The sequence below is a fragment of the Emys orbicularis genome, chromosome 5 (assembly GCF_028017835.1).
Source record: "Emys orbicularis isolate rEmyOrb1 chromosome 5, rEmyOrb1.hap1, whole genome shotgun sequence".
Taxonomy (NCBI): Eukaryota; Metazoa; Chordata; order Testudines; family Emydidae; genus Emys; species Emys orbicularis.
In genome coordinates, this window is record NC_088687.1 from 12828237 (window position 1) to 12844964 (window position 16728).

At 38.9% G+C, this 16728-nt stretch overlaps 1 protein-coding gene across 3 annotated transcripts in view; it reads left to right on the forward strand.

Moving 5' to 3' along the window:
* The window catches only part of ANKRD17 (ankyrin repeat domain 17), a 142482-nt gene that overhangs the window by 109046 nt on the left and 16708 nt on the right, over nucleotides 1–16728 (forward strand). For all 3 annotated transcript variants that reach the window (XM_065405663.1, XM_065405664.1, XM_065405665.1), the window contains 10 exons: nucleotides 1856–1998; nucleotides 4736–4949; nucleotides 6335–6510; nucleotides 7415–7577; nucleotides 9907–10002; nucleotides 12231–12347; nucleotides 13479–13650; nucleotides 14660–15107; nucleotides 16010–16165; nucleotides 16428–16577. In XM_065405663.1, the coding sequence (XP_065261735.1) occupies nucleotides 1856–1998; nucleotides 4736–4949; nucleotides 6335–6510; nucleotides 7415–7577; nucleotides 9907–10002; nucleotides 12231–12347; nucleotides 13479–13650; nucleotides 14660–15107; nucleotides 16010–16165; nucleotides 16428–16577 (1835 nt within the window). The remainder of the gene's footprint in view (nucleotides 1–1855; nucleotides 1999–4735; nucleotides 4950–6334; nucleotides 6511–7414; nucleotides 7578–9906; nucleotides 10003–12230; nucleotides 12348–13478; nucleotides 13651–14659; nucleotides 15108–16009; nucleotides 16166–16427; nucleotides 16578–16728) is intronic.

The following is a 16728-nucleotide window of genomic DNA, read 5'->3' on the forward strand; positions in this document are numbered from 1 at the left end:
AGGTTGTAAGTTACATGGTTTAGATTAAGAGCAAATTTATTTTCCCTAGTATGGGCAACAAATATGCCTAGACTTCCACAGCACCCCAACTTTAAAGGACTGTTGCTATTAAACTATATATATTGATGAACTGCAAACTTATTGAGGATTGGTTATGTATTATAATATGAATATAAGAAATAATTTAGTATTTAGCAGCAAGCTAGACCTACATTCAAGAGGAAGGCTCCTTGGTTTCTGTGACATTTTGATTTAGAATTCTGAGATACCTTTACATTTTAAAAAGCTAAATTGTATTGAATTAAATCTGAAAGTGAATAATGCAGTCATTCACAGTTCCTTTGTTTATGTTCTTGTGTTCAAATAGTCTGTGTTGCCTCCAATTTTCAGTGTGCTAGAGTTGCGTGTTGACAATGCACAAATGTATTGTAGAAGTTGTCTTAGAACGTGGGAAGTTTTGACAGTTGGGATTTTTGGCACCCAGTAGATAACTGATGCTTTTCATGTCGGGAAGAGCCTACATTTCCCCTTGACCCTCACCTTGTTGGTCTGAGGTGACTCGACATTTGCAAGAAGGGGTTTGAAAACAGATTCCCATATCAGCAAACCACTAGACAGTAGTCAGCTCTCCCCATCCCAGCTCTCCACTGCTACATCAAATAGCAACAGATAACCACTTTAACTTTAACTTTCTGCTCTTTGGGTATGCCTGCTGAAGAATAATTAATACCCACATTGTATGAGTGGTACAGCTGCCCCAATTCTAAATCGCTGTAGACAGGTAAATATTTTTAACATTATCTTGAATAGTGAATAGTTCAGGACATATTGGTTAAAATGTCTGAGACCATTTGTCTTAGCAGTTGCTGTAATTGTGAGAAGCAGCAATACTGGGTGTATTGTTAATGTCCATATTTAGCTAATTAAAATCAATTTTGTAAAAGGAACTGCCCCAGAATTAAATCTCTTGCACCAGAGTGCTACAGAAACCAGGAACCTTCCTGCAGAATGTAAGTCCACCTTTCTACAGAATATGCAGGTCTTGACCACTTGATTACAAATGAACGGGTAAGGAAGCCACACCTGTAAGAAAGAAGTAGTTTGTATTCTCTCCCCCCCCCCCCCCCCCACTATACCTCTTCTGTTAAGAGTTACAATAACGGTTGCTTCAGTGCAGAAGCAGAGAAACAATTCTATACTGCTTCTGAGAGTTTTGTGCAGTGGAGTAGCTGGGGGAAATAGGGAGAAGGCACACCACTGATTTCTAGGTCCCACCTCAGCACCCTGACTGAAAATGATGAATGGTTGTTTAGCATATTCAGCTAAAGATCTACTCATAATCCAAAAGTGGGATGATCAGAGAGCAAGAGTGCTTCACTGTCGGGATGGAGAAAATTGTATAGCATGGGTAGCTGAAGTACTCTTAAATCATTGTGATTTACTGGGCTTATATAACTGGAGATGGACACTGTAGTCTTTTCCACTGAGTAAAGAAATTTCCTTTGCACAATGTCATTACGTACTGGGTTTTTTTCTTCTCAAATTTGTAATTACCCAAGCCAGAAACTATTTTATTGTCAACTTTGGGGAGTGATGTATTTTATTAACATTTTTTAAATTTTATTGCCATGAAATTTAGGAGAAGTAATTGCAACTGTAATATGTTTTTCTGAGGCTAGGGGCATGGTGTTGAAGAGTTCAAGTTCTTTCTTTTTAAAAGGATTGCTTTCAATACAGAGACCTGTTTTTTCTAGACATGTCTTTTTGGTGTATTCAGACATTTCGAACATTTTCTCCAGTTAGGTTTTCAATTTTAAGGAGAGAATCAAAAGTAATTTATTTTGTAACATTGCAGGTGGTGGAGCTGCTGCTAGCTCGAGGGGCAAACAAAGAGCACAGGAACGTTTCTGATTACACACCTCTAAGTCTAGCTGCTTCTGGTGGCTATGTGAACATCATCAAAATCCTACTAAATGCTGGTGCAGAAATCAATTCTAGGCAAGTTCTCTTTTTCATCTCTACTCCCCTGCTTTTATAGTTGCTTGTTAAATCTAAAATAAAAGTTCACTTTGGTGATTGTATGAAACAAAAACTCATTCCCAAAGCTTTTAATCTTGATACAATATTTAAAGAAATGTACGGTTTACATTGCTTTAGTTTTTGCCCAGTTTTAGACAGGAACAGTTCAAGTATGCTTTTTGAAGACCCATACCATTTTAACTCCTGTTCCTTTCTCCCCCTTCCTTCAAGCATCTCTCCATGAGTTTGGTAGCAAAACTTAGCACTCCTTTCTGGGTTATGGTGAAAATCCTCCTACTGACTTTGATCTGTCTGCTAGCTGAGTATAGATACTTTTGAAACAAGAAACAATCACTCACCTAGACAGCATCTCCTTTCTCTTATTCTCCCCCACACACACACACACTTTCCCTTTCTCCAGCCCAGTTACCAAAAAGTGTACACAGTTTTATTTAAAAAACTATTTTATAATATGTAGACGTTACTGTATGTAGAAGAATATTCTCTTTTGCTCACCAATCTGATAGTTCAAAAGACAGTAGGCTCTTTGTAAATAAAGTTTTTCTAATAGTTTTAGCATGTAAATATTTCTGTCTGACCTTATTTCTGTTTGCAGCCATATTGCTGTAGCATGACTTTGTCTGGGACACTGAGCAAAGGAGACAAATATCAAAGCTTTAAAGCAGGATGGGAAATTGTTCACAATTGAAATTTAAAAAAATATAAACAGTACCATTTTTCTTTCACAAGGATTTATAGTAGTTAAAGTCTCAAATATCAGACTCCCATGCTTTGTGTCATAAAGTCACTTTCTCTCCCATACTGAAGCCCACGGATCTGTTCCAGTGAGTCTTCATCCTACTTGTAGCATTGGAGGGTGGAACAAGATCTGCCATTCACTGGCAGGAAGTGGTGTGTGGCCCAGCCTCTGATGACCCCAGACAGTTCTCATTCTGCCTTCAGGCAAGGGGGTCAATGTGAATCATGAGTTAGCCTGGGATACCAGAGCCCTGGGTTCTGATCCTGGCTCTGACACTGCTGGGTGACCTCTGACAAGACACTTCACCTTTTTGTGCCTGTAAGATGGGGTTAATGATACTGACCTGCCTTGCAGGCAAGCAACTCCAGACGTTCCTGCTGCAGAGGAGACACTGAAACCATGACCACCATGGGGGGGAGGGATAGCTCAGTGGTTTGAGCATTGGCCTGCTAAACCCAGGGTTGTGAGTTCAATCCTTGAGGGGGCCATTTAGGGATCTGGGGCAAAAAAAATAGTTGGGGATTGGTCCTGCTTTGAGCAGGGGGTTGGACTAGATGATCTCCTGAGGTCCCTTCCAACCCTGATATTCTATGAGTCTATGCTTAGTTCAGTCCCAGAGTACTTAGAGCTGTCAAGCAGAATCAGCTTGGCCAAAATATACATAACTCGGTGCCCTGTACTCCTGCTCATCTTCATGGAGTACAGCATGGCAACTAAGTCCAGAAAGACCAAGCTACTCCGGTCTGCACTGACTGCTTCCTGGATAGATATTTTTGTGTTTTGTGCAGTCAGGAATCAGGCCTACTGCAGAAAATCTCTCTGGGACATGGTTTGCCTCGGGACATCCAGGTATTTGGGAAAGGTCCACTCCATGCTGCTAACCTCAAGAGATTTCCCACGTGAGGTACACAAAAACATAATTGACATAACTGACATTCAAATGAAGTGGTCTAGGGACCGAGGCTCTTCACGTGGCCACACTATCCTGTTTTAGAATTCCAGCATTCTATAGAAACATAGTACTATAGCTTTCGTATGGTTTAAAATAGTCGTTCAGATAGCTCCAGACTTACATTAAACACAGTATACCATCTTACGAATCAAATTGCCTCTTCATGCATTAGCATCCTATGTTAAATGGGCAGAAAACCACAGAATATTTCAGTGTTGACTAATGTGTTTTTTTCTATGGCGTCTTCAAAGCAAAAAGTGTTTATCACTAATGTCGGAGTACTCTTCCTGAAGAGCGGTAGAGGCCTTATATCTCATGAGATCATCTCCCAGGGGGTCACATGGTCATCACTTAGTATGTCCTTACAGCTTTCCAAATTGAACACTCGCTCCTTTGAGAGAAAGGTGCTCCCAATTTTAGTCTTCCGGTAGTAGAGAATGGCCTTAATAATAGATTTATAGAGTTGTAACATCACTTTCTCCCTCCCTAGATGTACCCAGTGATTAAAATCAGTGGAACAGACCTGTGGACCTTCATATGAGAGAATGAGAAAATGTATCCATCCTTACCTGAAAACTACTTTTCTCTTAGTAATAAGATCAACAGATATGGCCTCCCTTTGGCAGATTTTCAGTAACATGCTGAGAAGTGTGATATGGCTTTTGGGTCAGTCAGTATGTTTCAAAGTTTGTTATGCTCTGCAGTACATTACTGTAATATCCATCTTGAGTTAGCAGGGCTGGTTCTGCTTCCAGTGCTGCAGGTAGATTAGAGCTCTGCTGTAACAGATTTGTGACCTCATTACTCAGAAAAAGGAAACTTTCAGGTTTAGTATGAATACACTTTTTTCTATTTTGAGCTGCATTTCTGCAAGTAGTAATAAGTTCAGAATTACCAATGGTAACTTCTAGTTTGGGAACTGTCCTTTTTCACATTCTAATTTTCCTATCACCCTTTTCAAAGATAATGAAAATTAAAATTGTTCGTTTGTTTTTCCCCCCCAGAACTGGTAGCAAACTGGGCATTTCTCCTTTAATGTTGGCAGCTATGAATGGGCACACTGCTGCTGTTAAGCTATTGTTGGACATGGGCTCTGATATTAATGCCCAGATAGAGACCAATAGGAATACTGCCTTGACTTTGGCCTGTTTCCAAGGAAGAACTGAAGTAGTTAGTCTACTGCTTGACAGAAAAGCAAATGTCGAGCATAGAGCTAAGGTAAGGAACTGGATGAGATATGTGTCTTTCAGCTAAGCAGATTTATACTAAGAACTTAGTTCTATGTTTCACGTGACTTTTTCCCCCTTGGAAATTAACTAAAGAGGGAAAGTAAGTATTTCCTATGTAGTAACTATATGATTATAGATTGTGCACACGCCTATTGAAACCAACGAGGAAGAGGCTGAGTTTTAATAGAGCTATTTAAAAGAAAAGAAATATCTTTGTTTTAAGGTTACTGTTGGTTTACACACAGACATACACCCATTGTGTGTACAGTACATAAAAACATTTGTTTTAGCTTCTGGAGCTTTATTTAATCTTCAAATAATGACAAGCATCAGAATGATGATAAATCTTACACTTCATCATTTTATATTAAATTTCTTGAGACCTTCATATTTTTAAAAATTAAAAGCTGATCTTAACCCAAGCTATATTTGTTGGCTGAATCTCTACAGTCTGCCTGGCTTCCACAGCCATGAAGGTGAAATGGAATCCGGAGGTGTGCACCCCGTAAATGAGGCTGTACAGCAATTCTGCAGCCATCAAATCCCTTCCCCTGCCAGGGACAGAGTTTGTGACTTCACTTAGCATTTCCTCTCCTTGCCAGATTTGACAGCCATTGGGGTGGAGGATGACAGTAGAGAAAAGCCTTTTCAGCTGACAGTCAATATTCCAGCCAGCTACGTCAGTTGTCCTACCACGTAGTGTCCCTGACAGACAGCATTAAAATGGAGCTGTCAACCAAGGAATGAAGATTGGTCTGATCAGGTCAATGGTTGCCTCCCTTCCCTCTGCCCACTAAATGGAACATAAGTTAAACTCACAGGATCTGCTTCTATACCAGCTGTTAGAATAGGATTTCTCCCCTCCAAGACTTGTCTGGCTATCTCCCTCCCCACCCAGTAGACCCCATACAGGTGTTGCTGCAGTTGAGGTTTTCCCTCCCCATGCAGAAACCTGTTTACATGAGCTCCACAGCAGAACATCCCTTCTTTGCTACCTGCTCCTCATGCCCAAACCGGTACAAGATTGGTTGGGCTACTGTAAAAAGCCTAGTAACATGATAGCCAGGGGCTTCTCCACCTCTTGGTGCTGCAAAGCGCAGGTCCAGGATTTATCCCCAAAAGCATGTTTAGTCTCCAAAATATAACGCAGTGCGTGCACGGTCCACACTCTTGGCCAGCTGCAGGTGATTTTGTTTTTTCCTTTTAAATGTTGGTAACGGTTTATATAAACGTGGCTTGCAAGGTAGTAATGGAAATGCATCTGTTTGAACTTAGAACTTATTGCTGCAAGCTGACGTTATTCCTGGCTTTTATTTAAAAAAAAAATTAAAACCAAAAACTAACTCTCTTATTCCCCCTGCTTACTCAACCTAGACTGGTCTCACGCCATTAATGGAAGCTGCCTCGGGTGGGTATGCAGAGGTAGGCAGAGTTCTTCTGGACAAAGGTGCAGATGTTAATGCTCCTCCAGTACCCTCATCGAGAGATACAGCTTTAACCATAGCAGCAGACAAAGGGCACTACAAGTTCTGTGAGCTTCTCATTAGCAGGTACCATATCTGAAGCTATGCCGTTAAAGGGTCTTGAATGCTGATTGTCTTGCTTTTATCAGAGGGGTAGCCGTGTTAGTCTGTATCCACAAAAACAACGAGGAGTCCGGTAGCACCTTAAAGACTAACAGATTTATTTGGGCATAAGCTTTTGTGAGTAAAAAACCCACTTCATCAGATGTCTCCATGCATCTGAAGAAGTGGGTTTTTTACCCACGAAAGCTTATGCCCAAATAAATCCCTTAGCCTTTAAGGGGCCACTGGACTCCTCGTTGTTTTTGTCTTGCCTTTCTATATTTCACAGGAGATGTAACATTTAGTAATTTTAGCTTATACTTTGTATTTGACCCAAACATGTATTTTCTTCCTCACCAGGCTTAGACCTAAGAATCAGATCAGGGATCTCAATATTTCCTTGCATCCTCATTGTAGAAGGATGTATCTTTTGAACCCGCCATCTTGTAATATTCACTGTTACTGTGAATATGCTCCCATTAGCAGCCATTTCCAAGGTAGATACCAATGCACGTTCATGAATAGACCAGCAGCAGGCATATAGAAACAGCTGTCAGCAAGCCCCTCCTGTAAGCCTGACCACGACTTGAGATACACCTGCAGTTAGAAACAAAGGTTCAGAGATAGCTCCTGAGTCTGGATTTCTGGCATGCTCTCAGGTTACCATACTGCTTGTGTATTGTAAATGTTTATATCATTATAATGATTCAGAAGGTCAAAAAACAATTTTAGAAACTCGAGCATCTCCATGCCAAACATATATAAAATACAGTATTTTAATGCTAAAAGGTTAGTTGAAATAGGTAATGACCTAATTATACAGGTCCTGTGTATTGTTTATTCTCAAAGCATGATTCAATTTTTGATCAAAACAATTTGCTTTTTTTAGGGGAGCTCACATTGATGTACGGAATAAGAAGGGGAATACTCCACTATGGCTTGCAGCAAATGGTGGGCATCTCGATGTTGTCCAGCTACTGGTACAAGCTGGAGCAGATGTGGATGCTGCTGATAACAGAAAGATAACGCCTCTTATGGCAGCCTTTCGAAAGGTAGAATGGATTTTTTTCTTTCTTTCTTTCTTCCTTCCTTCCTTATTCAGATATTTCTTTGTAAATTTAACTGTGCGATGGTAATCAGAACATGGGTACATTAGATCTACTAAATCTCTTCTTTAATTATCACAATATTTAAAAGAGTAAATGAAAAACTTACATAAATATTTTGAGGGTCTGGTTTGAACCCACAAAAACAGGTATTTGCATCACCTATGCAACGTTATGCTTTGCCAACATGTCGCAGAAACATTCATGGGAAAGAGTTACAGTCTTAGCTATCCGGTTTTTTGGGACTATGACCGTGTGCTCCAGTCACCATTAGGATGATGCCTCCTCCTGGCCGTTCTGAGGAATAGCTCACCAGGTTGACACCTCTCCTTGTGGTTGTAAGATGTCCCTCCACACCCTCTTTGTCTGCAGCTCTCTCTTGCTCCAAGAGCTGCTCTGGCCTTTTCATCATTCAGCCCCTGGCTAGGCCATTATTATGGTTTCCTTTTTGGGGGGGAAAATCTCTTCTCCACAAACACGCTCAGGCAGTCTTCCTATGCACTGCCTGTGCCACTTTCCCAGTGGCTGATTAGGGAACCCAGACCCGCCATCTACTCCAGGTTCCAGCTCAGGGACCCTCTAACCAGCGGTCAAGGTTTGTTCCTGTCTAGACCTTACTGCCTTTTCCTGAGCCCTGTCCTCTTCCTGACCTTCCCACTCTCTGGGTTTGCCAGCCCAAACATATCTCCCTTTGCCCAGGGAGTGACTGCAGACTTTCCCAGCAGCCCCTTCTGCTTCCAATTTCCTTTTGTAGAATCCCCACCTGTCCTTTGCAGGTGAGCGTCTCTCTAATTAGCAGTTTCCAGCCTAAATCTCCCCCATTTTCAGCCTAATTAGCTGATTGGGCCTACCTGGCCTAAATCAGCTTTTATAGGGCCAGTATGGGGAGCACACCCCATCACAAGGACCCAGTGTGACATGAGTAAACTATTACTTTGCAAATATTAGTATACAAAATTGCATTTTAAATGATTGGTTACTGCCAGAAGTAGAGTATATGGACACCTATGGAACTGGAAAGGTGTGAAGGCAAATGTGTGATCCCTTGGATCTCTCATGAGCAAGAGAAGGCTTGGCAGTAATACATTATTAGTGAGGTATAAGCCAAGTTTGAACTATTAAATATCTGTTCCATTGGTATTGCATAGGTTTGCTGGAATTGCTCAGTAGAGAAGGGTGTCATGAACCCTGCTCTTCAGTTGATGTTGGTAAATGAAAGCTTAGTGGCTAATACCATCTATGACTTGATTATTGATGAAGCCTCTGGTTTGGATGACTTTTCAGGACCTCATTAGCCAAGAAATTGCATGCAAGGTACTCAGTTCCAGCATGAATCAAGGGAGGGTTGCTGAGGCTGTTTTGCATATGATCTTAATAGTAGGAGACCTCTCTCCCCAAGATGATATGTAATAAAAAATTTTGCCTCTCTACAAAAGAAAAAAGACAGACTAACACGGCTGCTACTCTGAAACCTGTAATAAAAAATGAATCTAGTGATGAAAGTCCCAGGATAGACTGCTCTCTTTGCAGAAACATGTATACCACCAGTGGATTTGTTCCCTAAATCAGTCAGTAAGCAACCAGTCAATCTCTAAGCTACTCTGTATCACCCACTGCTATCAAGTTAAAATGATTAAAATTGCATTGTTCATTTGTTACAAGATAAATATTGTAATTAACCATTGTACTTGGTTTGAAATTAAGCATCTTGACTTTGCCTCCGTGTTTTTCTCCCATTGACGATGTTCTATTCCATCCTATTGATGATATAGCACATTGAACTGTATAGATAAAAGATTTAGAATTATGAAAACTTGACTACTGTACATGTGATGCAAATAGCATTTTTCAAAGATAACTAGTATACATTTTTCAAAAGAAACCACTTCTCCACAATAACTAGTAAATACCCACACATTTTAAAATCAAGGGTTTTCTTCTTGATCATGGAGAAGAGAGTGAGAAGTGTCTGAAATGGGAAAAAAAGTTGAATTTGACATTCCAAAACCAAAAATACTTGAATAATTTAGGTAACTTTTTAACTAAAAAGATGTGTGAAGGAGAGGAAAGGAGTGGAGCATCTCCAGACTTGAGAAATTGGGTATTAATTAATATTTGAAAGAGTTTGGAAGGGTAGATGCCTGATGCCTCAGTAACAGAGCTATTGATTAATACAAGATATTCCAGAGACAGCCATGTTTGACAAATGTATAGTGCTTTAAAAGAGCGATTAATTTGCTATGAAATAACCTGATGTTTGAAATTAAATTTTCAGGGTCATGTAAAGGTGGTGCGCTATCTAGTGAAAGAAGTAAACCAGTTTCCATCCGATTCAGAATGTATGCGATACATAGCAACGATTACTGACAAGGTAAGGGCATTGTTGTAGTGTGGCTACTCTTAGCAAGATTTTGGTAAGACTGAAAAGTATTGCTAAAAGAATAGTTCTAAGTGTGAATAATCAAGGTTGGAGTAGAATTTACCGTGAACATCTGCTTGACTGGCAAAGCAAGTATACCATGATTTTCAAAATAAATGTGTTTTATTTTGGTAAAAATTGAAAATCCAAATACTGTAACAGTAGTACAAATTACAGTAAATGGTTGTGAAAATGGCAGAATAATTACTTGCTAATTTTCAGTTAGTTTCCCAGACACTTGCTCAGATCAGTGAAGTTCTACTGCATTTTTAAATATTATTACAGAAGGCAACTTTGTTTTTCTTTTCCATAAAAATAAATATAACATTCTAACATTTCCAATGTGACATTTGATTATATTCATATAACTCCAGTGAAGCTCCTAAAGTCTTCCATTCTTAAACATAGTTGAAAGATTGTTCTCCTGATGTTGATTAAATGCAGTAAACAAGAACTGCAAACAAACAGTAATATATTATCCATTGCTGCTTTATAAGCAAGCATTCCTTTTATGCTGTTCAGTATTTTTGGGATCCAATGCTGTTCTGAGCTTGAACTAAATATCTGAAGTTGACACTTGCTGTTGAGTAAGTGAATTGCTGTTGGATTGAATTGCTATCCATTTATCTTGCATAAATGGCCTCCCAGTTTCCATAATATTAAGTAATTGCTTCTCAGGGGATTGGTAATATCTTTTGAGCCTCTCACCTGCTGTGAAAGTTCTATCTCTTGCCTTGTTCATCTCTGGTCCAGGTTGGTATGGGCAAATGGCATCAGGTATCAAAAGGAATAAGGCATCAGCAGGAAGTAGATCATGAGAAAAGTAGAGCGGTGGTAGTACAGAGTGTTTCCACTGTATCCCTGATTCCCTGCACCATCATCACACTCCCTGCAAAATCTCCTCCCTGAAGTTCAGGCTGTGCAGTGTTGGAGGATGACATGAGTGAGGAGACAGCACTCTCCATGGCACTTCTTCCCCCCATCCCCTCACCTCACCGGCAAAGTTCTGTGAGTTTGCAAGAATTTAATGCCATTCATCCAAATATTGATATGGCCCACATCACAATGTATCTGAGAACTTCCCAAGGACTTCCTTCTTAGCTTGGAGAGAGAGAGAGAATGTTGCTGGGTTATTTGGTTAGAGCTGTGACATCTACTTTCCTTCCCAACTTTCTTTTATCATTTTATTGTTACTTCAGCTTCCCAATCCCTTTTCCCCCTTTCTGTTTCATCAGCCTGTTTTATCCTGTTCAGCAGCCTTCGGTTTTAAACTCTCCGGGGCAAGGACTGTCTCCTCTGTTGGACAACACCGTGCCCAGCGCAGTTGGCACCCAATTAGGGATACTAGGCTTTACTGTAATATAGTATGTATAAGGAAGGGGGAATGGAGGAACTTGCTGAAGGAAAGTTAAGCTGGAGTTGGGTACTGCATTTAGACCTGAACATTATGAACTTAGTAGTTATCCCTTGAGTCAAATAGTTCCAGAGCCTTGGTTCAGCTTCTGTGACAGTCCTACAAGTGAGGGCACGTGTCCACATTTATCATTTTTACTAACCAAATTCCTGATAGACTCAGCAAGGAAGCCAGTAATTGAGCAGAAGTAGAAACTGAACTACTCTTTCAAGCATGTGGCTGTCCATCCAAGCCAAAATTGAGGCACATAAGTGGAGTAGTGTGGAAAAGCTTGCTGGCCTTGTTCCACCTATTCTGTGGATAAATAGAGAGTTTCAGTCTCCAGAGCTTTAAGAAATCTTTTGTAAGCATTAAATTAAAAAACAAGAGAAGAAAACACTATTCCTTTTTCTGATGGTACTCTAAATATCACCACAAAACTCCCTTTTGTTGACAGTTGAGTAGCTGCGGTTCTGTGTGTGTCAGACTGCTTCTTTCATAATAAAAGATTCTGTAGTTTCCACAGCATGTTAGCAGTTAAAAGACCAGTAATTAAAATAATAAAATGTTTTAAAAATGCTTTGTACCAATATGCCTCCAATACAAAATACCAATGTTCTTCACATTTTTTCTTTAAAACCTTTTAAAAATGATTGATTTATACAAGTAATTGAGCAAATCTGTAAATCTCGTATCATTTGGAAAATATAAGTTTGTCAACAAATACAATACATATTACAGAATTTTATGTTTTCAGACAGAAGATTGATTTACTTTGTCATTTTAGGAGATGTTAAAGAAATGCCACCTTTGTATGGAATCAATAGTACAAGCCAAAGATAGACAGGCTGCTGAAGCAAACAAAAACGCAAGCATTCTTTTAGAAGAGCTGGATTTAGAGAAGGTAAGGAGTCCCCTTTCATTTCAAGTTTCATTTCTGTGACCAAAATGTCTCCACCATCAGAAGAAACTATACAAGATCTGGGCCTGAATTAAAAACAAACACACACGCGCTCTCTCTCTCTCTCTTGGGCTAGAGGTGTGTGAAATATTTACCACAAAGAGGGACCCAGTGAATGTTTAGCCACCATAAAATCCACCTTTTAGGTGGCCAAAACGTCACCGCTGTTTCTTTGGCAGTGAAAGTGCTTCAGTCAGCTATTCCGGATAGATTATTTTTTCTGTTAGAACTCCAAAATAATCTATGCAAATATAAGAAAAGATAATTATATATGATTGATTATTTTATATATATATATATACAAACTATAATTACCTTAAATCATTCATATATAGATAGATAGATATAAAATATGATTTTAAGGTAATTATAGTTTGTAGATGGCACACAGTAACAGAAAACCTGTTGCACAGTATTTATTGTCTGAGTATGCTTTACCTTGATATGCATATCAAGTTTAAAAGGAATATCATTAAAGAAATGCTTATGTATGGACACTGTTTCTTGGTATAAGCATTTCCCAAAAAGATTAATATAAAGCAGAAAGTTATTTTGTACAAACTGAGCTTACTGAAGAGTCTGTACCTGGTGACATTAGCACAAATATATTTGATCTAAAATCTGTATTTGAGCTTCTAGTGCCACATTAGTTGCAGCATTTTTAATAAGCATATATTTTACCATCTCACTCTAATTGAAAATGGTTTATCTTCATTCTTTTTGGTAAGTTTCATGCATTCTTGATTTGGCTTGTGCTTTCATGCTCTATAGGTACGCTTGAAGATTAAAATATAGGGCAAAATTCTCCTCTCCACTGCAATATGTATTGTTTATATTTGCAGAGTTAAATGTACAATCGAGATCCATAGTGCAGGTCAGAGTGGAAAATATTGGCCTTTTGATGTCTAAACATAATTTAACTAATTAAATTAGATTTTTGATTTTCACAGTTGCAAATTGTAATGTAAAAAAGAAGTAATCTTGAAGCATTCACATTGCTCCCGAACATGGTGCACGGTTCCTCTTTATCAACTTGCAATACTCTCATACTGCTAAAATGTTCTTGACTTACAGCTGAGGGAAGAAAGCAGGAGGCTGGCTTTGGCTGCCAAAAGAGAAAAAAGAAAAGAGAAACGGAGAAAGAAAAAGGAAGAACAAAGAAGAAAACTAGAAGAAATAGAAGCTAAAAATAAAGAGAATTTTGAACTACAAGCTGCTCAAGAGAAGGAAAAGCTGAAAGCTGAAGGTAGTCTTATTGCTGTTTCCCATAGATTTAATCTTTTCCCATAATTTTTTACTCCCAGTATGATTACAGCTTTTTTTATCAGTACTTTGATATAAGGTTTCATGTAGTCCATCCATATTTGCTATATCTAACATGACTTTTAAATTTTACTAAACATAGGAATTGCTATACTGGATCAGACCAGTGGTCTATCTAGGTAGTATGCAGTCTCTGACAGTGGCCATAACCAACTGCTTCAGAAACAACTATGGGATAACCTGTCCACAGTGAAACTTTCCTCCTAGCCCCCGGTACATAGTGGTTGGCTTTGTCAAGAAGCTAGAGTTTATATCCTTTCCAGAGCTCTTGTGGTTTTTAATATTTACTATAACTCTCCCACTATTCTTGTTATCTGAATAATGTCAAATCCTTTTGAATCCTTTAGGCTCTGATACCTTGTAGCAATGCGTTCCAAAGGATAATTGAGTTTTGTATGGGAAGGTAGTTCCTTTTATCAGTTTTGAATTTGCCACTTTTTGATTTCATTGAATGTCCCCTTGTTCCGGTATCCTGAAAAGTGGTAAATAGAAATTATCAATCTAACTTCTCTACACCGTCCATTATTTTGTATGCTTGTATCATGTCCCCTGCTATTAGTCTCTTCTCAAAGGCAAACAATAAACCCAGTCTTTTCAGTTTCTCTTTATGTGAGAGTTTTTCCATACCCTTAATCATTTTTGTGAGCACTCTTGGAACTCCCTGTATCCTTTAGGAGATGCAGTTACCAGAACTGAATGCAATATGAAGGCGTACCATTAGTTTATATAATGGCACGATAACAATTTCTGCATTATTTTTACGTAACTGTCTTAGCAGTTATTGGCTTATGATTATCCCATGGAGTCATTCAAGACTGTTACTAAACTTTAGTAGTAAATTGCCTGATTTGCTAGGTGTGACTTGAAAAACAAAAATATCCCGGAATTGCAAATTTCCTCATGCTGTAGTAATTTTTTTGATTCTTAATCAGATGAGCCTGAGGTCCTAATGGAGCCTCCTAGTGCCACCACTACAACCACCATAGGTATATCTGCAACTTGGACCACTTTAGCAGGTTCCCATGGGAAAAGGAACAATACCATCACCACAACCAGCTCCAAGAGGAAAAGCAGGAAAAACAAAATTAACCCAGATAATGTTCAGATTCTATTTGATGATCAACTCCCACTCTCCTATGGCCAACCAGAGAAAGCCAATGGCGAGTCGAAGAGTAGCAGTACCAGTGAAAGTGGCGACAGTGACAACATGAGGATTTCCAGCTGTAGTGACGAAAGCAGCAATAGCAACAGCAGCCACAAAAGTGACAGTCCTTCTTCCACAGCAGCCGCTAACGCTCTGAGCAACAAGAAACAGCCGTCGGTACTGGTCACTTTCCCGAAGGAGGAGAGGAAAGCCATTTCTGGCAAATCATCAATAAAGTAAGTTATCGTGGCCATACGTCATAACTCCCATTGCAAAAATAATTGGAACTTCCTGCTGAAAATGATTTTCAAGACCTATTTTTAATAGCCTTGTTAGAGTCTTGTAAATTATAAGAATAAAAATAGATAAGAGCACAAATGTCCTTGCTTTTCTATTTATATGAATATAAATATTGTATGAGGAGACAAAACATTTTTGGATCATGAATTATATTAAAACAGTGGGCTGAGGCATGAAGCCTACCCACAAATCTTTAACTAGTGGGTTGTCTTGCTATATGTGGTTTCCCAGACAGAAGCATTTCAGTTAGTTCAGAGTTGGTATAGTCAGTGTTTTTTAGCAACAGGTGTCATGACTAGCGGCTAGTCTTTTAGCAATGCCAGCAAGTGAAAGGGGAGTATTTTAGCCTAGGTTTCAGGTACAGTGCTGCTGAGTTCAAGTGGCACCTAATCCAGTGGATATTACATTGGTGGTTTTAAAAGTTCAAATGGTTTCTAGATGCATTCCAAAATGCCATATACACAAATTCATACTGGTTGGTTAATCTAAGTAGTTTATTGCTCTGCATCTTCCTCAGATGTGGTGAACCTGTTTCTAGCTTTCAGCAGAAGGGGGGGGGGGAAATAGCAAAACCAAATTCGCTAGTAGTTAGCTGCTAAAATACCGTTAAGATATTTTACTGCATATGTATATTAACTATATTTAATGAATGATCACTTGTGCTTAGTGTACTTAGTATCTGGGCAGAAATGTGCTAACTCAAGTTATGGTTTTCTAATGCTGGTGCTCCTAACAAGCTTAGTGCCCAAAGGCTAAAGAAAAATGGCCACATGGTGTGTGTCTTGCACTGAGTTTGAAGAAATAATTTCTCTAAATGCAACAAATTATTTTTTTAAAGGTTGTCTGAGGTTATCAGTGAAGTAACCAGCAACTCCTTGTCCACTTGCACAAAATCTGGACCTTCTCCCCTTTCTTCTCCAAATGGAAAATTAACCATAGCTAGCCCGAAACGTGGTCAGAAGAGGGAAGAAGGATGGAAGGAGGTTGTAAGAAGGTATGTGTGCATATACAAAGTCAAACATGCCAGTAGTTTTACGCCTTTTATGTATCTTTTTTGACAGAACATTTTTTATTTCATTGTTCCCCATCTTGCAGTTAAAATGAATGTATTAGTTTGAGAGTAGAAGTGATAAATTTCTCCTCTTAAACACCAACTCAGGATCTGTCTCAAACTTCATATCTTCCTGCTAATCCTCACCTTATTTCAGATCATCAAAACTTCTCCAGTTGACTTAATACTTTTTTCTTCTGTATAGATCAAAGAAGGTTTCTGTCCCATCAACAGTAATTTCCAGAGTCATTGGAAGAGGAGGATGTAACATCAATGCTATCCGGGAGTTCACTGGAGCACATATAGACATCGACAAACAGAAAGACAAGACAGGGGACAGAATAATAACAATCAGGTAAAAAGTTTGTTTGGCATTGTTTACTACTTTTTGAAAGAATAATTTCTATACAGTAAATGGGAAGAATGAATTTTAAAGTGTAGTCTTTGGTTTAATAGACCACTTTTCTTGCAGGATTTCTAAGTGAGCAACAATTTTAAAGATATAT